This window comes from Ambystoma mexicanum, chromosome 9 (genome assembly GCF_040938575.1).
Source record: "Ambystoma mexicanum isolate Mex_15411 chromosome 9, UKY_AmexF1_1, whole genome shotgun sequence".
Classification (NCBI taxonomy): Eukaryota; Metazoa; Chordata; class Amphibia; order Caudata; family Ambystomatidae; genus Ambystoma; species Ambystoma mexicanum.
Genome location: NC_090931.1, coordinates 329,963,131 through 329,988,257, shown reverse-complemented (window position 1 = coordinate 329,988,257; position 25,127 = coordinate 329,963,131). Strand labels below are relative to the sequence as shown.

General features: G+C 45.2%; 1 protein-coding gene across 6 annotated transcripts in view; it reads right to left on the bottom strand.

Annotated features, from left to right (window-relative positions):
- GTF2IRD1 (GTF2I repeat domain containing 1) overlaps positions 1–25,127 on the bottom strand; it is a 1,038,761-nt gene that overhangs the window by 424,269 nt on the left and 589,365 nt on the right. For all 6 annotated transcript variants that reach the window (XR_011274579.1, XM_069614744.1, XM_069614746.1 and 3 more), the window contains one exon: positions 24,280–24,345. Coding sequence is in view for 5 of the 6 variants with exons in the window: in XM_069614744.1 (XP_069470845.1) it covers positions 24,280–24,345 (66 nt within the window). In the remaining variant the exon portion in view is untranslated. The remainder of the gene's footprint in view (positions 1–24,279; positions 24,346–25,127) is intronic.

Here is a 25,127-nt window from a genome sequence, read left to right as displayed (position 1 = left end):
GGGTACTGATTGTGATAGAGAGTGGTGCCAGCTGTATGAAGTGTGGAGAGGGCGGGGGTGTATAACATGAGAGAAAGAAGTATAGAGAGAGAGGGGGAGAGAAAGTGTAGGTGGAATTACTGAGTGAAAGTGAGAAAGAGAGTGCATGGTTAGAGGGGTGTGGAGGGAGTGCAAGGTGGTAGTGGGAGTAGTGGTGAGGGTGGATTGGCGCAGGAGGGGGGCGTGAGAGTACCCACTTGAAGTGGGCAGAGAGAGTGTGTTAAGGTTAGCAGAGAAAGGTGAGCAGAGCACCATATCCATGGGAGGGCGAGCAGGACACCATATCCCTGGAGGCTGAGCTCAGTAGAATATCCCTGGTGGTTGAGCAGGGCACCATACCATACCATGGGAGGGTGAGCAGAGACAAGAGACCAAACACCATTCCCCTGGTAGGGTAAGCATAGACAAGCAACCAAATAAAGACAAGAGCAAGGGTTTGTGGACGGACACCAGAAGCAAGTGTTGGGAAGAAGAAGGTGAAGAACACAAGAGAGAGGAGAGGCATTGGGGGACAATACCCAAGAGAGCAAAGCACTGGGAAAGTGGGTATAAAGAACAACACTGCATTTTGAAACTTGTAGTAAGTTCCTAAAGTGCATTCAGAAAAAGTCAAAGGGGTGACACTGTTTGCTGAAAGTTGGGAATTCCTAGAAAGCATTCAGAAAGTAAAGTAAAAAAGAAATGCTGCACACAAGAACTTGGCGTTTTCAATTTTTTGCCCACTTTTGGAGATCTCTAATTTTTGATGGTACTCTCTTTCCATTCTTCCCTAGAGCGTTCCATCTAAGTCTCACTGATGCACTACTTATAGGTTTATAGGTTTATGGTTTATGGATCTTTGGGGACCCTTATTGCCCCCAAAGGTGGGTACTACTGCCAAGGTACCTGCTAGTCTAGGGAGACTAGCAAAAGTGCAGAGAAGGTAAAGTAGTAGTAGAGTGGAGAGGGGAGAGTGGTAGGAAAGAAGGTAGTAACATCGGAAGGTGGAGCTAGGTGGAAGCAGAGAGAGGAAAACATCCAAGAAGGTGAGCAAACGAAGTGGGTATGAGAGCAGGTGGGTGAAGGCAGACAGAGCAGGAGAGTAGGTGGAGGAGGAGAGTAGTCAGGAAATATAGAGTGCAATCTCTTCAATAACAAAGTGGGAAGCAGCCAATGCTATGGTAGCAACGTACGCAAGTGGTGCAGCTTGACATGTCAGTGAGTAAGCAGCAGTTGTGAGATGTCGTGAGATGTGTGAGCTCCAATCCTTGCTATTTGGGTCTCTGAGAGGCTAGAGACACGAGACGTGAGACACAAGCAGACGCTAGCGGGTTTAGCAGTGAAATCTGCAACATGTCTGATTTCTGCCATTGAGCCCCAGCCATGAAGTTTAGAAGTGGTGCCCTTGGCAGTGAGCATGGTGAGCCAGTGGTCCTCCGGCTCGTTGAAGCACGAGTAGGCCGTGATTTGGGGTAGTTCTACCAGCTGCCTGCCACAGGATTGATTTAGGCTTGCTCACTGGCGATACTGTGTGTGAGAAACTTAGTACCTACAGGGCTCCTCCTTCAAGGGGACCCTTTTGAGCTGAGTTTATTATAGTATTATTGTGTTAATGCTGTCTTGTCTCTAAAGCTAGTACTTCCGTTTAACAAACCTGAAACCTGCCCCTGGTTTTCCTTTTTTGAAACCTGTAACCAAGGTTGAGGTTTAGATGGAACATTTTTTTCCTAAATAGATTTGCGATGCATGTAAGGGAGGCTGTATCAATCTTGAATATGTGCTATCTTTTTTTCCTGCGTGAATATTAATGCTATGGTGGTCGATTGTTTGTCGAAAGCTATCCAGAGGGGTCTGATACTTAAACAGAATAGTCACTTAAACAAATATGATGAAAGACTGGCAATAGCAAAAAGAATTACAAATCTTCAGCTTTGCACTCCTCATGCTAGCATTCAATCTGAAGGATAAGGTAATGCTGAAAATAGGAAAATCAAGCAGCGATATAGGAACTTTGTTAAAATCTTAACATTTAAATTGCGCATCAAGGATAGCCAATTGACAGTGGAATTATTACTAAAACAAGATGTGGCACAATTTTGGAAACTCACAAGCAAGTATGCAGAGAAAGAATTGGTGAGGGAATTTTCTATAATTAGCAAGGAAAACTGGGTAGCCCATTATACCTCCACTTTAAAGGACTATGGGACGATTGGGATGTCGGATCTCCCAGTGGATACATCGGAGGCTATCTCATGGACATCCTTAAACCCAAACGATATTGCTCTGATAATTAAAAAAGGGTAAAGGATCCAGGGCCCATGGGACCCGACGATATGGCCCCATAAACTTTTAAGCATGAGCTAGTTATTTGGTCCTCCATTCTTGCCCATCCCTTTCGAGAGATTTTAAATACAAGGGTGCTGCCTCGCACGTGGAGCGTTGTTTACATAATCCATATTTATAAGAAAAAGGGTGATAGGTCTAACCCATCTACTTATAGACCTATTGCCCTTTTAGCTGCAGCTAGCAAAATCTTTGCTGCCATTTTCCTCAGGGAATTAGAGTTTTGGGGGAACAAATGTACTATTTTGGATCCTGGCCAAGTTGGCTTTAGAAAACGTGACAAAACCATTTTGAATGGAACCATTCTAGCCCATATTCGGGACTCAGTGGCAGGGGGTCTAAAGGCACATTGTACATGGCTTCATTATACCTCACCAGTGCCTTTGACAGAGTAAATAGACACAAGCTGTGGCATAAATTGCTAAAGAAAGGGGTACCACCTCCTTTGGTAAAATTGATTTCTATACTTCAACACAACTCATGTGTTAAGATCAGGCTTTCTAAAGATGGCACTTTATCAAAACCCATATCTACTTCTTTGGGTCTTAGACAGGGCTGCCTTTTAGCCCCACTTCCTTTCAACGTATACCTAGCAGATGTTGAAAACCTATGGGAATCTATACATTCCCACCCCATCAGACTTGGCTCATTGATAATAAATTGGTTGGCTTTTGCCGACAATTTGTTATTCTTTGACTTGACCCATGTTGGCTTACAACGTAAGCTAACAGCTTTTGCATCCTATGCTGATGAAACCAACCTCATAGTCAATGCCAACAAGTCGAGAATTGTCATTTTCACAAAAAAATTAAAGCCTAAAGTGATGGGATGGATTGTGTGTAATGCACTTCTATCTTATACCTATTCCATGAGGTACTTGGGCGTTAAAGTAATATATAGAGAGCCTGGGGATGGGGGGCTGTTGAAGATCATTTAAGAGCGAAATCTAAACCCTTTAATGCTCAGTTTAACAGACTGCATCTCTTGATGTGTAGTGTTTCTTTGCTCCCGCCAAGAGAATATTATTTGGCCAAAGTGGTGTCATGTCTAATATATGGTCTGGAATGTTCTTTATATGATCATGGCCCATTTTTTAACTCTGTTGAGGACACCATTTGGAAGATGGGATAAGGCTTGTCCCTCTGCATCCCATACTCTGTAATTCATCACAAGTTCAGGCTGATTTCTCTAGCAGCCAGAGTTTCCTATCCAAATCGCACCTCTATCATAAATTGTTAGTTCTGCCTTCCAATTCCCTCTTTGAATCCTTAGAAGTTCTGCTTAATGAAAAGCGCATTCCATCCCTAGACAGATATGAAATCTAAACTTGCAACTTTGGGCCTCATCACGAATTGGGTTTTAGCCCTTAAATGCAGCGGTAACGCGATTACCGCCACATTTAAGGGCTGGCCCAATCATGAGTTGGGCGGGAAGTTTTAAGTTTTACCTCCAGCTTTTTGCTAGGGGTAACAATCTCCACTTTCCGCTGGGTTTTTGGTGCTAATAGCACAGCGCTAATTGCCCCGGTGCTAATAGCGCCCAAAAGCCCCATTGGGTCCAATGGATCCCCAATGGGGCTTTTGGGTCCAAGGGGAATGCTGCTCGACTGCCTTAACGCTACTCGGGAACCGGCGCAAATTGTGCCAGACCGAGTAGCGATAACACTATTTGCATTGGCAATATCCTGTCTGTACTACCGCCAACCTCCTGATGAGGCCTTTTATCTCTGGAAGAAATAAACTTAAGGGAAACTCAGGAACTGGTTAAGAGAAAACTCCTTGAATTAGATTGGTCTAACTGTTGATGGTCTGGGGGTGTATTCCTTATATAAGGAGTATGGGTGCTTTCCAAGGAGGAGAAGGTTTCTTCCAAAATATATATCTTTGTTTCCCTGCGCTAACGCAACAGCAATTTACATAAGATTTAAACTGAACCTACTTCCTACCTTGGAAATCACAGGGTCGAGGTTAGCTTTAAAGGAACAGAACAGAATGTGTAGATTGTGTAAGAATTTCAACTACAAGAAAACCATTAAGCACCTAGTCTTGTTCTGTGAAGCAACAACCCATTTAAAATACCTCCTCTTTAATTTTCTTAACGGCCTTCAATTCACAGAAGGCAACCATATTCTTTGGGCAGATCAAATGTGGGGCAACAGTATAGGAAAATGGCTCCATTTATATTGGATGATTTTAGATGTGTTTAAAATGTTGAATGTTTTATTGTAATGAGATATGTTTTAGTCTCATCTTGAGATTGTTTGTAAGAAAACTATTTAAGAATGCCATTTCCTTTTCTTGATGGCTTTGTCTTGAGGGATGTTAGTATACAAGGAGGGATGTTAGTATACAAGGCTTCAATATCCATAGTGACTAGTAGTTGTTTAGATATATTGAAATCCAAGTCCTCAACCAAATTAATTACATCTTTTAGGAACTTAAGTGTTGCTGCTGCCAATGGCTTCATAAAAAAGACAACATATCTGGATATTGGCTCAAGTATGGACCTGCAGCCCGATACAATCAGTCTACCCGCAGGGTCAGACACATTCTTATGTATTTTCGGAAAGATGTTTATTAGGGGTATAGGCCCCTCAGATGAATCTCAAAAGTCTGACTCTTGTTCCAAATATATCTCCATTTCACATCCCTTGGCAGCTAGTTGTTGAATCATTAGTTTCATACCATCACTGGGACCAAAAAAGATTTTCTTATAGTGATTCAGGACAGACAACAGCCTATTTATTTTAAAGTCTTTTTATTGCAATTATTTTACAAATACAGTCTTACAATTTCCAACACCTCCTATTCTGGCAACTCTATACGCTTACACGTAAGATGATTACAGTTCTGCAAAGACAACGCAACATAACAACACTTTCTCCACGCATTTGAACCTAGTGACACATATGCAAATCCCTTGTTCAGGTCATATGTGCGCGAACACACTGCAGGCAGGGCACTCACTCAGTGGGGCGCGGGGCACATGAGAGCATCTCTGATTGTCGGCTTTCAGGTGTCAACTGGGCCCTTACCTTCGTACAGGTATTGTATTAGTACAACATTGTGTTGGGCGTCATAGCCTTCACAGAGGTTTGTCATCTGAGGGGTGAAACATGTCCCAAACTAACATCTTCCAGGACTAATAGGTAGCACTAGTGGTCGCCTCCAAACTGTGCACTGCACCAATGCACACTCTGGTTTCTGCCTCGGCCCAGAACTCAAACTCCTTGTGCCAGCGTGTGTATTGCGGGCCCCTAGCTGACTTCCACGCCACAGCGATGAACCTCTTAGCTAATATGCACACAATGTCCATGAATTTTATGACGTGTTTATACTTACTATTTCTTGGATATGCACCCAACAAGCACTCTTTCGGGTTCCAGGTGTATCGATTGACCCCAGCCCTCCTGCAAGTCTGCTCAATGCGAGTCCAGAAACCCTGTACTTTTGCAACAGACAACAGTCTATATACATCCTGAGTCGTTCGATTGAACATTCTATCCTCTGCACAGGGCACTGCCTTCACAATAGCCCCCTCACCCTCGTTCATTGGGGTTAAGCTATCTTATGCGAAACGTGACACAATGATTTGCCGTTTTTATCCTTACGCAACGACTGACGAGTTGCTTCGTGGACTGCCCCCTGATTTGTAATGTGATTGATTGTGTTTGGCTGTTTATAATTGACACATTAGGTGTGATTTTCAGTATGTTGACAGTAGTGGGCGGTTCTTTTTTTATTTTTTTTATTGATTATGTTTTCTCTGAAAATTATGTATAATTAATTTCTAAAGTAATTTTATATACAAAAAGAATCTTGAATAAAAAGTTTATTTTACAAAAATGACCTAGAATTTCTTTTCGTGTTTATTCTAATCCCCTATTTCTAGGTGTGTTTGGGGGCCTTGTTTTTCTGTTTTTCCGTGCCGTTTAGATAAATATTAATGATGACTCTGGAGGACAGGAAGGAGACTATGAGGACCTCCCACCGGGTGCCACCATTAATGGGAGAAGAGGAAGAAGGAGAGAGAAGTGCAACCATATGAAGGGTTCATAGGTTGGGAGAAGGAACGGCAAAGAGGATGTCAGTGAGAGTCTGACTTTCGGAGGCACTGGCCTAGGTGTCAGCGATTGGAAGGCCTGGCTTGGGGGCCAGGGTGTCCTTCTTGATCTTCTTCCTTCCAGACTTAATGAGAGGGGTAGGATAGGAGATAGAATAGCAGTTAGATAAGATTGGGGAGATGAGAGCACCATAGAGGGTGCGGAAGAGGAAGGAGAGCGCATGGGAGAAGAGGAGAAGAAAAGGATGCACAGCACTGACATACGTCACATAAGGATACACCGGGAAAGGTATTGGGAAGGGGCAGGGGTAACAGAGGGAGACAGCAAGCAAAAGCAGAGCGCAGACGGATACTAGTCAACAGAGGGCAGTACAACAGAAGTGAGTGGAACAGTGGAGTCGTGAGCCAACCGGGCTCAGCTACAACTTAGAGAGGAAAAAAGGCCTAGAGGACACAATAATAAGCAGTGTGACAGGCACACGCAGGAACAACTCAACTAGAGGGAAAAAGCAGAAAAATGCATGAAAATGCAAAGAAGCAGTAGTGAAACACAGAAAGTCAAGAAGGGCTACCCAGGAGAAGGAAAAGCCTAATTGGTGCGCAGAAACAATGTAGAATGCATCACGTGTTGAAAAGGGAGTAAGCGCGAGGTAGGGCAGTTTAAAAGGGTGCAGTAATTGCTGCACCCCCTCCCGCCCCTTTCCTACCTTACGGTCACTGCTGGTTGACGGCTGCACTGCATGCTTGCACTCACCTCCGTCGCCAAACACCTGCGTCGCACAACACTGCGCCCTTAGCCTATGCAAGCTTTGCCGATCTTTGGTTCTTAAAGGATACGCTGCGTGGGGGTAGCGCAACATGCTAAGTTTCTATCGGACAGAGTCTCCTGCGGTCCTGCGTCACACAACACTGCACACGTAGCCTGTGCAGGCTTTTTTGGTTTTGTTGCTTACCTGTAACTCCTGTTCTCCAGCATTGGTATCTTTCATGGATTTACATACTCTGAATATTCCCCGCTCACAGTTTGGCAATCCTCTCTAACAATTTTATCATAGCTTACAATAGAGATTGTAAGCTCACTTTTTGTAGCCTATCCATGTCCTTATGGGTGCATTCTGCCTTAGCCAATGGAACATTGAGTGACTAGCCCCACCCTGGAGGCCCTCTTCAGATTCTAACCCCAGAGAGATGAGTGTTCGTGAGATGTAGCCTTGCTCCCTTAAGCGTGGTAGGTGGACGCATGTGAATCCATGAAAGATACCAATGCTGGAGAAAAGGAGTTATAGGTAAGCAACATCCTCCTTCTCCAGCATTGGATCTTTCATGTATTCACATCCTTAAACTAGATTGCCACAGCAGTTAACATTCTCTAATAGGAGGTGTAAAGGGAGAAGGCATACCTTATTGAAACAAGCGCTACAGGACGGCTCTTCCGACCCTTGCTTCTGCCTCTCCTTGTCACTCCATGCAGTAATGCTTGACAAAGGTGAGCAGGACTGGCCAGGTTGCTGCACAGCAGATGTCTGACAGGGGAATCTCTGCCCATAGCGCTGCTGGCGACCCCAGTGCTCTAGTGGAATTAGCATGGATGGGTCCTTGCAATGGTCGATTGGCTTGAGTGTGTGCCACTGAGATTGCAGCAGAGACCCATCTGGCAATACCTTGCTTTGAAATAGGTCGACCTTTGTTAGGGGCACTGAACACCACAAACAGTTGAGACGTGTGATGAAAACTCTTGGTTCTGTCTATGTAGAACTTCAGGACTCTTCAAAGGTCTAGTGAGTGCAAAGATTGTTCAGCTGGCTTAGATGGATTTGGGAAGAATACCGGTAGGGTTAGTTCAGTTTGCAGGTGGAAATTGGACAACACTTTGGGAACAAACGTAGGGTTTGTTTTCAAGACAACTTTGTTCTTCTCCGTAGGTATGGAGGTCTAACAGATGGTGCATGTATTTCCGACACTCTTTAAATCTGTAGTCACCACAGGTTCGAACAGAGGTCTCATTAGGGCTGATAACACGGTATTCAGGCTCCAATATGGTGGCACTTTATTTTGAGGTGGGTAAGTGCAGAATAGGCCTCTCATGAAGTGTTTTACTGTACAGGCCCCGAATATGGTAGCTTCACCTTGCTTCCTGGTGTATCTAGAGACTATCAGTAAATGTACTTTGATGGATGAGTGTGACAAACCATCTTTTGCTAGTTTCAGTAAGTATGGGAGGACTTGATATGATATATGATGTGGCATTTATTAGGCTCCTGTACACAAGTGTTTCTAGGCGCAACAAGACAAGGAGGGGGAAACAAGGGAGGACAACATTACGATCTTACTAGGCCTTGAGTCATTCAGATCGAGCAAGTGCGGGGAAGACAGAAGGGGAGAAGTGCCAGGGGGAAGGGGAAGTGCAGTTAACTCACAAGTGCAGCCAGCGGGTGGCTCATAAGAGCAAAGATAAGGGACTGTAGGGTTGCAGATACAGACCCTTAAGTGCTGGGGAGGCTGGAGGCAGTGTGAGGGCAACTGGACATGGAGGAGCCTGGGCCTGAGTTCAGAGCGTGACCAGGTGACCAGTGCACAGAGCAGTCAGGTGCATCAGCAGGGGAGAGGATGAGAGAAAGCGGAAGCGAAAAGGAAGGTCTTGAGTTGCTTCCGGAACCGGAGGTGGTTCTGCTCAAGTTTGAGAGAGGTTCTATATTTAATGGATCCATCTGTTTTTGAGAGCACCTATTGCAAAAATGATTCCTCTTGTACACGTGGGATCTGTTTGTGGATTCCGCTCTGGCTGCCTTTAGAATTTTTCTGCATTCGTCAGTGAGTGGGACTTGTTGGAACTCGTTGAAGTCAGGAGCCAGGCCTTTAAATTGAGGACCCATGGGTAGTGATGGAGCACCTGCTGGTTGCACATGAAGAGCAGGTTGTTGTCCTGACCAGAGGGATTGGACGGGCCTGGGATAAGTGAACAAGCTCAGAGAACCACGGTTGCCTCGCCCATGTTGGTGCTATTAGAATGACTATGCACTTGTATGTTGTAATCATTTGTAGGACATTGCGTATTACAGGTGTTGCGGGGAACGCCAAGGCGAACATCTATTCCCATGAAATTGCAAATGCTTCAGCCAGAGATCGGTGGTGAGGATATCTGCTCGCGAACAACGACATTTCTTGTTCTCTCACGTGGTGAACAGATCGATGGTTGGTGTACCCCATTTGTTGAAGATTTGTTTGATTTTGCTGTCTGCCAGTTGCCATTCGTGCGACTGGTCGTTGACTCTGCTTAATTGGTCTGCTGTTTCGTTTTCCTTTCCCAGATGATGGAATGCCTGCAATTGCATTTTGTTTCTGATGGCCCAATGCCAGAACCACTGGGATTCCCTCAACAGTGCCCTTGACATTGTGCCCCCTTGTTTTCGCACATAATACTTTGTGGTCGTGTTGCCTGTGAACACTCTTATGACTTTGTTCTTGAGCACTGACTGGAACAAGCGAAGGGCATTTACTACTGCCTTCAGTTCTAAGATGTTGATGTGGAGTTGTGTTTTGGCTGGGAACCAACGGCTCTTTAGTGATAGCTAGTTTGGTGAGCACCCCATCCTGCCAGCAAGGCATTCGGGATCAGAGTTTCTTGAAATGGAGGATCCTTGAACGGGACGCCCTTTGTGATGTGAGATGGTGTGAGTGTCTTTGTTACTGTCAACTTGTCATTCCACGATCCTGTTAGCTGGGACCATCGATCCGCTAAGAATTCTTGTAGCGGTCTCATTTGTAAACTGCAATGTTGTATAAGCGAGATGCACGACGACATGGTGCCCAATAGTTACATGAATGTTCTGACTGAGATTCTGGCGCCGGGGTAGAATTTCATGATTAGATGCGGTATTGATGCTGCTTTCTCGACTGATGGATGTACCCGGTCCTCAGTGGTGTTGAACTGTGCCCCCCACGAACACTAGCGTATTCGATGGCTTGAAGCAGGAGATTTGCTTACATTTATTGCAAAGCCGATGTGAGAGCGGGTGTTGGACACCTGCTGGATCACAATTTTTACCACCAGATGCAATGGTGCCCCTACTAACCAATCTTCGAGATATGTACACACGTGGTATGCTCTTTTCCTGAACGATGTGGCTATCGGGGCTATGCATTTGGTGAATGTTCTTGGGGCTGAGCGAAGATCAAACAGGAGGACTTGTAATTGATAGTGACGTGTGTTCCCACCACAAATCTTAGAAACGTTCTGTGGTCCTATCAAATTGGAATGTGAAAATATGCATCTCTGAGATCTAGAGACGCTAGGAAGTCGTTTTCCTGTACTTATTTTATGACAGCTGTTCGGGAGACCATCCTGAACTTCTGTTTCTTAAATCCAGAATTGGTCGCCATGATTCGTCTGGTTTTCGGACTATGAACAACCTGGAGTAGGTGCCCTTGCCCCTTTGATGTTCTGGGACCTTTTAAATTGCATGTTTCATAAGCAGTTTTTCCACTTCACTTATTAAGATGTTTAGGTGTTGTTGATGCTTGACTATTGGAGGCGTCCGAGGGGGGTTTCCCCTGGAATTCTATTATGTGTTCTTTTTGTATGATGTCCAGCACCCATCTGTATGTTGTTAACTGTTGCCAATGTTGCAGATGGTATGGCAAGTTGCCCCCCAATTGCTGTAGCTCGACAGTGGGTGTCCGTGGTCGATGGAAGTCAGGCTTGTTTTTGCTGTCTGCCACTGGGGGCAGATGTCGTCTGCTGTCTTCTTGGGGCTTGTTTGTAGTCCTTCTGTCTGTATGGTGCACTCGGTGATACCTCTGGTAATAGGCGTGTGAATAGGAGGCTCCCCGTTCGTATACTTTACTGCCTCTATTAGTCGCTGTGGAGCAGCACGAGACTCCCCAGAAGGAGTGAAAATTGCGGCTCACTGTCAGGATGGTAAGCAACCTTGCCGTATCTGTGTCTGTTTTTATCTCTTTAAAGGTGTCGTCAATTTTGGGGCCAAAAAGTTGGTCTCCCTCAATGGGCATGTCTAGCATCTTTGATTGAACGTCCGCTCTGAACTCTGTGCATTTTTTAAGCATGCCTTTCCCCATAGTACAATGCCATTGCTGATTTGTTTAAAGCCTGTTTCAGCTATGTCGACTGCGATGCTGATCGCATGATTGGAAGCATCTTCCCCTTCTCACAGGATGTCCAGGGGCTGTTTGCCTTTAACTTCGGGCAAGTACTCTAATAGCGGGGACATCCGGTTCCAGATCTCGCGGTCGAAACTCGAGATTATTGCAAGTGAATTTGCCGCTTTAACTGTTGTGGCTCCTGCAGCCAGGACTTTTTTGCCAAATGCGTCTTGTTTCCTGCTGTCGTTGTCAGGAGGCACTACACACTTCTGACCTTGAGGGTTTGATTTTCTGTATGCTGCCGCTGACACTACTGAGTCGGGGGTTGGTTGAGACGTAAGGCCTTTCGGGGGGACCTCAGCTGCCTTAAACTTCTTTTCCAAGCAGCCTTTTATTGCTGGCTCTGAGAAGGATTTTTTCGAGATTAATAGTCCTTCCTCCCATACGTGGTCTAGAATGGGAGTGGACATTGCAACCTTTCTCCGCTTGTGCATTAAGCCAAAAAGGAAGCAATCCTGTTTCTGCTCAGAGGGTATTAAGCCAAACTCCTCATATGCCTATTGAACTGTATTGTGAAACGATGTTAGTTTGTCAGGCAGTGATTGGCGCAATGTTTCTTCTGAGTCTTGGTTTAGACCCATGTCCATGTCCTCCCTGTTATCTGGCTGCAGTAATTAGGAGGCAGAGGTATCAGTGTCTTTATTACCCACCCCATCTTCCGTGGCATAGTATTGGAGCTCTCTCTCTCTTCCTGATTGTATGGGGAGTGTTGCAGCCTTTGGGAAACACCTAATGCTCTGACAAGGCTGTTGGTTCTACCTAGTCTGGTGTGCCTCATAGGTTTGATAGGAGGCTCTCTTTGTGGTAAGATTGTCCTCCTGTTAGGTGTATTACTTTTAGGAACAGCCACTTGTTCTCACTGAGATTTCTGCTATGCCTGTGAGGCTCCCCCGAGGGGCCCGGTGCCTCGTCGGGTACTTGTAGCTGGACTTGGCCAACTGGTAGCCTAGTATCCAGTTGTTGAAGCAGAGATTGGAGAGTAGATAAGATCTTTAACAATAACAGAGACTGCGGGTTAAGCAGGGGTTCTACTGGTTGGGGAGGCCGCAACAGGCATCGGCAATGTAGGATCCAGTAACTTTTGCACCATTGGTCTCATGGGTGCTTCCCGTGGCGAATACTGGTCTTCCTCCGAGAACTGAGGTGAGTACCCCTGTTCAAAATCCGAATCGATATGGTGCTCCAGTATCTGATCTGGTAAGATCAATGAGATTGGGGAGAGAGCTGTAACCTTGGGCGCTATGGGCTGGTAAGAAGGCCAGTTGGGTGAGTGAGGTGGTGATGGTTTCCCACTTCCTGATATTATCACCTGGTCTTCCATGGCGTTGGGTGACTGCAAAGGCTTGAGAGGCAGCTTGAAAACTATTGGGCCGTGTTGTACTGGTGTAGAGTCATCTATATGCTCTTGTTCCTGCTTATCTGGTATCTGTTTGTTGCCAGATTTATGTTTGTGTTTTAATTTTTCCAATTTCCCTTCAGTTTTCCTGATTTTGGAGACTTTTTGCATGCATGTGGACGAGGACGTTCCTACCTCCTTTTTGGACAGTGCTGATATCAATGGCATTGGTGATTTTTCGTGTACCGTCAATGTTGATGTCAACGTTGTATGGCTTTCCTTGGACGGTTGCCGTCTCCTTGGGTATGGTTGCCGTCGACGGGCGTGTAGTCAGTGTTGTCATCGACAAGGGTTTAATTGTACCTTACTTTCCCGTCGGTGAGGTTGATGACGATGCTTTGATGGCTGTCGACAATGATTTTCGTTGACGAAGCACTTGATGCATGTTTCGACACGTTTTCCACTCAGTTTTTTTCTGTTTTTCCTTCCTTTTTTCTTATGTAAGAAGAATAAGAAGACATTGGGCCTAAGACAGCACAGGGGCAATGCGCTAGTTTTGGAAGCAAGACCACGCAGAGCAACGGAGGTTTGAATCCCAGATCCGCGCTTAGAAACTGAACTCAGGTATGGTATTAGGCGTGTTATAAAAAAACAATTAAATAAAATAAAGAAATAAAATAATTACGAGTCCGGCGGTAACCCTGCCGGTGCTACCAGCGGGTTGCCGCTAGACTTGTAAAATGTTACCAGCGCCTGATTTTCCAGTGCCACCGAAGATTACAAGTCCGGCGGCTCAGGAAGCCAGGTGCCAGTAAAATGTAAGTCCCCATTCCCACTCTATGAGAGTGGGGACTCGGAAGCGTCGGCAACGCTGTGAATGGTCTGCCTACCGTGGCCTCTGCGCCCGGCACGGTCAGACTTGTCGGGCACAGCAGCCCCGGCATGAAGACTCCTAGTTTGCCGGTCTGGAAACAAGGGTACCAGGGAGTATACCGCCACTCTTGTTTCCGGACCAGCAAACTTGTAATGAGGCCCATTCTCTCCTCTGACCAAGCCCTCTTATGAGTTTTGCCCCTGTCTAATCTGTCCTCCACCACACTTCTAGAGGACTCAGCCTCTGAAGGGGGGTATCTTCCCTCATTGAGCCAAAGGGCCAGTATCCTTTTTCTGTCTTTGGGGTTTTTTGTGGTAAAGGTGGCACACATTTCACAATCTTCCTGAATGTGATTTGGATAGAGACAATATATACATTTAGAATGCCTGTCTCACTCGTACACATTCTTTATTCCACATGACTAGCATGCATTGAGAAGAGCTTTATGTTTTTCTTTCATAATTTGAAACGAAAAAAGCACTTATCTGTATAGATGTTGGTTTTACAAAGTTCCAAAGGGTTTTATGAAATATTTCTGGTTTCTGGGCTTTTTTCTGCAGGAGAAAAAGCCTCAAGGACTCCTAAGCATGATGTGCGGTTATAATCTGAAGATGGCCTTCTGAGTGGGGCTAGTCACTTGACGTCCCATTGGCTGAGGCAGAATGCACCCAAAAGGACATGGGTAGGCTACTAAAGTGAGCTTAAAAGCTATATTATAAGCTTTGATAAAAATGTTACTGAGGATTCCCAGCCTATCGGCAGGGAATATTCAAAGCATGTGAATCCATGAAAGATCCAATGCTGGAGATGAAAAGGAACTAGAGAGGTTAAGTGAGATACCATTAAAGGACTAGGAGAACAGATGATAGAGATATGAAGTGGAATATTGGAAAAGAGGAGATGGCAGATGCTAAGACTAAAAAAGGGTACACCTAAGAAGATAGACAACACAGTGCATAGTTTTGTGTGGGCGAGACTAGAGGCGAGATGCTGCGGTTAGGGGTGTGAGAGAGAGCGAGAGAGAGAGGAGAGAGAGAGGGATAGAGAGAGAGAGAGGGAGAGGGAAAGGGGTAGAGGGAGAGAGAGAGAGCGAGAGAGAGACTGGTGCATTTAGCTGGGGCAGTAGTAGAACTGTGGGAGAGAGGGAGACAGAGAGGGACATAGTAAGAACCCTAAACCAGCTTTAGGGCAGCTTTCTGTGGCTCTGATCTCTGCTGGAAGGCCCACCACTCAAGGCCCTGTTTACAGAGGCCACATAACATGCTCGAACCCGGAGCCAGGGGGTTGGGTGGAGTGAAAGCTCTGCATTACGAGGGAAGTATTAACTGTGGGAAACAGGGTGCAAGAACCCTTAAACCCGGGACTGTCAACCAGGAAGAAGAGATACAGAGAACTGTGAGGCCAGAGTGTCGGAAGCCTGCTGGTTATTGGATTTATTTGCCTGGAAGACTTAGTCCCAAAAATCTGGGGAACATTATGCTTGAGCATTTCTACTTTACAGAGAGACATTTTACTTTGTCTAGTGATTCTAAAACACTATTCCACAGAGGAGAAATACCATTGTTAGGGAAATGTTTATTTTTGCAGCTTTCCCTATCATTGATGTCAATTGGTCCCTCAGCATATTTAAAAGCCTGGCTGATTTGAGATTAGTAAAGCCTTTTTAGTTTTCATTAACCTGCTCAACACATTTACTTTGGGGGCACTGGTCAGTACCAAAGGTTGCCAGTGTGGCAAGACTGTTTCGTCTGTTTGTGCTTCATGTGTTTTCGTTTTTGTAACACGCATATCTTGCTTTTTGGCTGTCTTCCAGCCCTATCAGAATGTAAGCTAGCATACAAGGGCATGTACTGTAACTGGCCAGCTCAGGGCTCTCAGCCAAGTGCTTTGTGTTACTGAACTGATAAAAATTTGGCTTGGAACAGTCTGGTCCCAATACACTTTTCTTCCAGGGGAAGTCCGTAGCTGAGCAGATGTGCGTTAAGTGTCTGTCAATGAGAGGACAGCCTTGACCTGTTTGAATGGTGCAAATCCTTTCCATTGGTGGGCTAGGGAAAATCCCAGCCAGGATTTTGGATAGGAGGATCTCGGGGGCATTCTGGAGGTCGGCCACTGGAGCCAAGAATGCAAAGACTGCACTGACGACCCAGAGGCCTGCTGCTGAAGTGAACCAGCATTGCCCAAGCCCACGTGGAACTCCACTGCCACTCATGCAAACAGGGAAGACCCTTGATGGTGACTTCTTCCCTGGACTGGTGAGATCAATCAGTCGTGCCATTAGTAAACTTATGAAGAGCCTCAAGATCCACCTGTGGGCTGACCATAAATTAGGGGTGTACCAAACTTTGGCTTTGAGTAAGTATTTGGCAGAAATCCGGCTGAAAAAAAGCTATTCGCTGCGGCCGAATAGTTTCTTGCTATTCGGCTGTTACCAAATACTTTGTCATTCTCATTTGAATACAATGCAACAAAAACTCAGAAAGGTTAATATAGACTTCAGTTTGCAAAACTGAATAGAATTAGACCAGACACTTAGCCACAAGACCAGACAAATTGGGACCTGTATCTCCATCTACGCTCTCAATGTCGCTGCTGTCCGCCGCCAATGTTTTTGCTCCACCTAAACTTACCCAGAGTCGGAGATTACTCTCTCAGCCCTGGTTTACTGATCAGCTTAAAAGCGCCCGCCTGCTACTCAGACAAGCTGAACGCAAATGGCGGATTAGTTATGACCCTTTACTTAAAGACCTGTACAAGCTTAGTCTTTCTACCTACTTAGCCAATGTCAAACTGGCCAAAGCCACTTTTTTTGCTCAAAAAATTGAAAGTGCTCTATGTAAACCTAAAACACTATTCTCTATTGTCCAGTCACTCGCTTCCTCTGAGCCCCTTACTTCTACGGTTAAACCATCGCAAAAGCTATGTAATGACCTGGCATCTTTTTTTATCACGAAAATCGATGTGATTCGATCTAACATCGCTAAATCTCCCGCTATGCAATCCTCCGGCACTACCAGCTCTGTGCCACTCACCCTCACTGACCCCCCTGCTAGCTGGTCTACCTTTCCTCTGTTCACTGAGGCAGAGGTTCTAGCAGCGATCCTCAAAATTAAATCCTCCTCCCCAGAGGATGCTATTACGGCAAGTATTATGAAGACAATTGCCCCAGACATTCTGTCCGACATCACAGCGGCTATAAATAACTCTTTCCAGTCTGGATTGGTTCCGCCGGAACTCAAATCTGCTAGGGTCATTCCCCTGCTTAAGAAGCCGTCACTTGATCCTACTATCCCTTCTAATTTTTGCCCCATATCCCTGCTTCCGTTCTTGTCTAAACTCTTGGAATCTCTGATCACGCCCCTTCTGTCCTCCTTTCTGGAATCCTCTAAGATCTTTAATCCTGCCCAGGCAGGCTTTAGGCCAGGAAGAGGGACGGAGAGTGTGCTTGTCTCAGTGCAAGACGATATGTCCAGACTTGCTGACGCAGGTGGAGTTGGAGCTTTGATTCTGCTGGATCTGTCCGCCGCATTTGATACGGTGGACCATCCTATCCTCCTCTCACGTTTAGCACAAATCGGGATCTCTGGCTCAGTCCTGGCTTGGTTTACCTCTTTTCTTGCAGACCGCACTCGGACCCTTACTATGCCCCCTTTCCTCTCTTCGCCTTGTGTCCTCACCTGTGGTGTCCCCCAGGGATCGTCTCTTTCCCCTATCTTATTCAATATTTATATCTGGGCGCTTGTCTGCCTTATCCGTTCGTATGGACTCAATTGCTGTTCCTACGCGGATGACACTCAAATCCTGATCCGTTTGGATCAGGATCATACCGAGGTCTCAGCTTGTCTTCATGACTGTTTAAAAGCAGTCGGTGTCTGGATGGACCAAAATTGGCTCAAGCTCAATGGCGATAAAACAGAGGTGATGTTGGTGGGTTGTCCTCCCAGCCCATCACTATGGACCCCCGCTTTTTGGCCTACTTCATTGGGCCCCCTGCCCTGTCCAGTGGACAAAGTAAAGAATTTAGGGGTCATTCTTTCCACCTCCCTGTCCATGTCAAATCAAGTTTCAGCGGTCTGCCAATCCGCCCATCACCAGATTAGGGTACTTAAGGGGGTCCTCCCTATGATCTCAGAAGCTATGCGCCCTCCTGTGGTGGTTGCATTAGTCCTCTCACGGTTGGACTATTGCAACTCCCTGTACCTCGCTCAGCCGAAGGGCCTTCTCCAGCGTCTCCGACACATGCAGAATCTGGCAGCTAGACTGGCCACAGGCTCTCCCTATGGAGCACATATCTCGCCAGTGCTTCGCCAACTTCACTGGCTTCCAGTGGCTCAGCGAGTTAAGTTCAAGTCACTGTGTATTGTCCACCGGGCAATCCAGGGCCTAGGAGCTGAGTTTCTTCAAACCAAATTTGTCCGATATATCCCGGAACGCAATCTTCGCTCCTCGACCACCAACCTCTTGGTGGTCCCTAGGTACAACCGGGAAAGACTCGGTGGCAGAGCCTTTTCCATTGCTGCGGCCAGGCTGTGGAACACCCTCCCACTGCTACTCAAGTCTACCTCTAACCATTTGGCTTTCAGGAAAGCCCTGAAAACAACTCTATTTTAGTTTTTTGGCTAATACTGTTCTTCCTGCTCGGTAGCTTCCTCACCAGTGCCATGATGCCCTTGGGCGACCGTGCGCTTTACAAGTCCAGGTAAAAAAAATGTTTTTAAAAAAATTGCTATCACACAGCTGTCAAGTATCTTATATTGTAATATGCTTTTTAGGGCATGTTTTGTTACAGATTATTAGACATAAAAGTGCTCACCTTTTATACTTAGCCAGCAACAATACAGGAAAGTCTTTTCTTCTGGTGAATGTATATATGCAATGTGCACTTTCTTCAGTTGGAAAAGACAATGGGCCTCATTAGGAGTGTGGTGGCCACAGAATGAACGGTGTTGGTAAGGGACCGGCACCTTTCATTCCGGGCCGCCACATTACGAGGTCTGCAGCGGGTCCCGCTCTGGATGCCAGGCCAGACCAGACGTGCAGAGCGGGACCCGCTAGCAGTACAGGATGCTAACAACGGACCTGTCATTAACGGGTCTGTTGTTAGCATCCTCCCCATTCCCATTGAGCCCTATAGGGGCTCAAATGGGAATGGGGATGTACCAGGTCCGGGTCCCACAAAAGGGAATTACCGGGCCCTCCAAGGTTGGAATGGCCCAGTAAGTCCCCTTTTGCGGGACCCGGACCCGAGTTTGGAGGTAGCCATGCCGGTAATGACAGCATGGCTACCTCCAAACTCGTAATGAGGCCCAATGTGCATATTTCACTTAGGATTCATTCAGTTCCTGTTATGCCACTTCCCAAGTCATAGTCCCCCCTTTTCTTTTTTTAAGTACTTGAGTCCTGAGTTTAACATTATCTAATATTTTATCAGGAATGCTAAGGTGCATATGTTTGTGTATTGGCTAGGATAAGTGAAAAGTGAGCAGCATTTGTTTCTATGGGCCATGGCCATTGGGAAACATTAAGAATTCACAATAGGTAGTAGAGACTAGCAAGGCTTGGTTATGTCAGGCATAGTAATATGCCCCCACCTAACAGGCCTTACAGAGGAATTTATGTTGGGTAATCAAAGTGGGCCAGTGTGTGACAGCGGGTTGCAAATTGCAATATCCATTTTGTTCAACCTAGTCCTTTTGCATTTGTGAAGCCTCCTACTTTGACTGGCACTGGTTTCGAATATGCAACAGCATTCTGTAAATTTGGTCCCTTCATTTTGGTTAAATCTGCTTTTTTTCTGGCTGCTATACTTTAAATAAAGATGCTGCATTGATTACAATGAAGAGAAATAAAAGCATAGAATGCATTTAAAATGATGCCTTTTTAAAATAAGTGTTTCTTTTTCAAGTTTGGAGCATGATTTATTAAATAAAACAACTATTCGGCTTCATATTCGGTTTCGGCCGAATAGTTAACAAACTATTCGGTATTCGGCCAAATACTAAATATGCTATACGGCACAGCCCTACCATAAATCGACCAGGCCTCTTTGCTGCAATGGTCCCCATCCCGAGGTGCAGCCTGCAGGAACCTCTACTTGCGGCCCAGGAACATTGTTGTCTGTATTAGGTGCTCTCCTGCATGAAGAGTGGCTTCCCTGGAGCATGTCCACTGCTGCCGCCACAAACCCATTCTAATGACATCTGAGTAGAGTTTATTTGCTGCAACTCTTCGCCTGTTGTGTCCTGTGAGTCCATTCTCATTGTGGCTTCTGTCCTTGGGTTTCTGGCCTGTCCAGCTGTCCTGCTAGAACCGTCAGAGAACCAGTAATCAAAATCGCCACCTAGCTTGACCCAAATATAATACCTAATTCAGACATTGCACCCATTGCCCCTGAACCTCTACCCACAGACTTCCTCCAACCCAGCCCCACCTGCCCTCCAAAGGCACCAGCTGAAAAGCTCCCAATAGACTTATCAGGACCCCTGTCTCTTGTCAAACCACACCCTTTCCTCATGATTGTGTTGTAACACAATCCCAATATGGTATCTGACAAAACGTTACCACAATGGGCTCCACGAGTCACAGGCCTAACACTGGTTGTGTATCCCTCTTCCTGCCTTCTAAAGGCACAAGCCTGTTATGTTGATAATTGTGCTACCACTGATCTTGCAAAGGGACTGGCCTGACATACCGCATTTCAACTGGACAGCACCTATAATGACTGGCATTCAATTTCAATGTAGTGCAAAGACTAGAATTTTAGCACCTACCTAATCTATGTCTAAGGTCATTCTACCCACTACAGCAAACAGTTACGCTGTAACTATTTTTGGTGACACTATTTTTCCCTATAGTAGACTGTATTCGTAATTCTTGATAAAATGTATCTTATGTTTTGGTGGCCTCTCACTGTGTTTTAGGATTGTTTTACCTCCTCTTGAACTTTCACTGACCGATATATGCATTTGTATTTTTTAAATACTATGGGCCTCATTACGACCCTGGCGCTAATGGGTTAACAGCGCCGTAAAAGGCTGCGGCGCCGTTAACCCATTAGCCCCTGATTACGAGGTCCCTTTGCGGGACCCGACCTTAACGGCTGGTCTACACCAGCCGTTAAAGTAGGGACCCGCAAAGGGACCTTGGTGCTAAGTACGGTACCGCAATTTGCGGTACCGTACTTAGCGCCTTCCCCATTCCCATTGAGCCCTATGGGGCAAAAATGGGAACGGGGAAGGGCCATGGAGGAAGGGGGAATTACCACCCCGCCAACCTTGTAATGGGGTGGTAATTCCCCCTTTCTCCATGGCGGAGTCAGTAAGTTACAGGCATGGACCATGGTGCTATTCGCACCATGGTTTTCCGCCTGGGTCGTAATGAGGCCCTATGTCCCAGAGGTCTATAAATACTGTGGGCCTCATTACGACCCTGGCGCTCCCGTAATGAAGGGTGCCGGTATGGGACCGGCACCGTTCATTACGGGATGCCCTATTACAAGGTCCCCTTGCGGGACCCGGTAAGGACGCCTTGTAAAACCAGGCGTCCTTAGCGGGTCCAAGGGGACCAGGGAGATAATAACGGGCCCGTTATTAACGGGCCCATTATTAGCACCCTCCCCATTCCCATTGAGCCCTATGGGGGCTCAAATGGGAATGGTGATGGGTTTTTTCAATGAGGAATTACCGGGTCCTCCAAGGTTGGAATGACCCGGTAATTCCTCATTGAAGGAACTCGGTCCTGGAACCCGGTATGGAAGCAGCCATGCCCTTACTAAGGGCATGGCTGCCTCCATACTCGTAATGAGGCCCTGTGACTTTATTCATCTGGGCCGACGGGATCCTGAATGAATATTGTAACTATCTCTTAATGTCAGGTTTCATTCTCTACCCAACCCTTGTTGCTATTTGGTGTGTACCTGTCACTAGACAGTAGATTTACAATATATTCATGAGTGTGTGGTGTTTTTTATGACTGTGTACTGCTTTTGTACAGGGACTAGGTATTTTAACCATATGTTTAAATGTCTGTCTCCCTCCAACCAACCTTGTCACTATGTTATGTTCCAGTCCTTGGATAGTGAACGTACATTTTAATATAGTGGTATGTATGGATAGTCTTAATTGACATTTACTGATACATTTGGTATTTTTACTGTGTGTTTTGTCTTTACTAAAGTAGTTATGCATCTAACAGGCATATATATGTGTAACATAATAAATGTGTATATTTTTCAGTATGCCAGTGTGTTGTATTTTCTGCGGATAAGTGTATGGACTAATGGTATCTGTGTGACAACCTATACTTGCTTGCTGGAATTAAGCTTGACTGCTCTGTCTCACGATCCATTTCAAGAGAGATTCGGCTTTCTTTTTGGTTGGGTGCTGTACCTGACGTTAAAGCTAGTTGTTGTAAAACCCTCATCAATGGGTTCTACAAAAAACACCTTAACAAAGGATAACAGATTTAAGGGTCTTTAAATCCATTTTCATAATGCTGACTACGTCAACAGTGGGACGCCAAGTGATGATGAGCCTGGAAATGGGAGTAAAGCATTTTTTGTTGGGAATATACTGTTAGACCCATACATCTGTTCCAAGAAGATCACTAATCATGAAGCCACGGCAATAATTGTTTGCAAACATTTCTTTGACATCCTTTGGTGTGCTGATAACTTGTGTGTTAAGCTGGTCCCTTCTTTAACAATTTTCAGCAGATCTTCTGGTTTATCTGTAGGTAGCAATTTGCATTATCTCCACTAAGTTCCATAGGTTTATACTGTATCTCTCTAATAAGGCCACTGAGCTTGCTACACTGATGATGGTAATGGCAACAGATCAGACTATTTTTTTCCTGAGTGTCCATCCTCCTGCTTTCCTTATCCCATGGTATAGATGATCAAGATGACTGGGAAGAAGATGCAAAGAAATAGAGGGTCCAAATCTAGGTCACAACATTTCTTTTCCCAACTTTGCTTGCCTATGACCTGCTTAAGTACAGTTAATATCTCCATTGTGGTTTATAATAGCCCTGCTACCAGAGGAATCAAATGCCTTGTGGGTTCTTTGGGTTGCAGGGCTTTAAAGGGGACTGAAGTCTCAGCTCTTGGGGTTGAAACTGGTACATTCAGTGTCAAGGCCACCCTTTTTTGAACTTCTTCGAAGATCATGATGTCATCTGTGGACAAAGTCTTCCTTGTAACAGAATTCACTGATTTAGTTGAGTGGTCAAGCCAGTTCTGGAAAGTATCGGTGTCCATAGGCATCAATGACTTTCTTGGTGGTGAAACCACTCTTTTGGGAGAAAGAGCTCTGACTTTTTGGGCTTGTGAGAGGGCTTGTGGGGCGGCTTGTGATGTTTCTCAGAGTTAGGCAGTGAATTTTGGGTCTCCACGTTGGGATGGAAGGCTTCAATGTCTTAGCTATATCTGTCAAGAAAACTTATGGTGAACCTCTTGACATTGTAGATAGTGCCGATACTGTCAACAGTGGGGCACTCAATTTCATGGCCTTAGCTGACGGATGGTGAGCAGGTTGCATTTATGGTTTTCTCAACATCAATCTCTCCTCCTGTTGGTGTTGATGGGTCCAGTGAGGTTCTGAGGGACCCCTCGGGTGTCAAAATGAGAACTCTTGGAGGTGGCTGAACCAGAGACCTCTATTTTGCGCTTCTATAAGGTGGATCAACCATCAATTGCAGCCTCAGACCAAGGTCTTGTCCTCTCAAACTGCCTCAGCCTCATCCATGTTTTCTTCTTGAGCCTTTGTTAATACCTTTTTTGACCAATATGGCAATCTTCAATAGCCTAACTATCAAGGAGGCAACCGGTCATCTTGCTTTGTTTTTTTGCCTCCACAAGAGGCACATTTATTAAAAAGTAACAAACCTAGGCTGAAGGTGTTGAAGGTGTGTGGAAAAACAGCTAAATATATCTATCATCACTGAAAAAACACCCTTGCTAGGTGGATGCAATCAAGGGATGTCAATTGTTGCAAAAACGCTTTTGCTCTAAAAGTAAAAAATGCACTTGAAAGAACGCATAGAATGTGTTCCTATATCTTTCTCACTGGGCCCTACTCCAACTGCTAGTACAATGCATCATGGGAATCAAGTAGTGCTGGGTGCCCTAAACTGGAAGTGCCATTTTCTCTTCACATTCAAAGCTATTGGTCTCCTGTTTTTTTCTGATGTACACAATCTCCTATGTGTGAATACCTCCCGCAGGCCCAAAAATGAATTAGACTGTTATATTAAAAGGTGCTCTGAGATCTAATACATGGGCAAAGCTATTAGCTGTTTAAAAATTCAGTGACAAACTCAATGGCTAAAGAAAGAATCGATCAAATCAGTACTTTTACATGTGGTCATACTAAAGCCTATAACTGAAGCACCAACTGGCAAGGCTTAGGCTCACTCCCACGTTTAAAGTTGTTTCCCACATTCTATGGTGAAAGTACTTTCACGTTTGATCTGCATACATTTCACTTACCATATTTGGAGTTGAAGAGAGCTTCTACATTTTTTCTTAACTGCCTTGTAATGTCACCAATTCCCTCTGAAATATTAAAACAATGATCCAATTTATATTTAAGTATAAAAAGTACTATATTAACTTAATGACTGGACAAACTATTAACTAATCTTCAGCAACCTTTGCTGAGGGGTATCCTGCATTTCAGCGCTCAAAACCCAATGCCAATTTGCCTGGCATCCTCTGTGGACAGCTACAAATTACTATGGGAGGAGAATAGCTCAGGGGTCACATGCTCGCCTTGGAAGCAAGACGAAACTGAGCAACACAGGTTTGATCCCCGGGTCTGCGCTTAGAAATCTCTGGGTATTAAGTGCGTTATAAATAAATAAACAATCATATCATATCATGCTCCATGTGCCAGTGCAGTACACCTAGGCACTGTAATGCTCATGAATGAAGAACAAACTCTAGTGTGAATTTGAGACATATTTGTTGTGTGAAAAACAGTGCATGCATTTAGTTTATAGTCCTCAGTAGGCCTTTAGTTTTTTGTTACAATCTCTTTTATTCAATCAAAAAGACTGTAACCTGACAGCAAGGGCAAATAATAACATTATTAGACCTTTAGATAACTGATTTCAGATCAACTCGAGCCAAATATGACTGGAGGTCACTACCAAATAGGGGACAAAATTAAATTCATTTGGTGACATCTTTTGGGTTCTTTGCGGTCAATTTTCCAACATCAACATCAGCAAAATTTGACACGGATTGTCTTTTTTACACTGACAGTCTCTTCTGATAACCCAAGGACTTCGAGTTCAAGCCACGCTCTTACTTCATTGAGGTCTCTTGAGATTAGA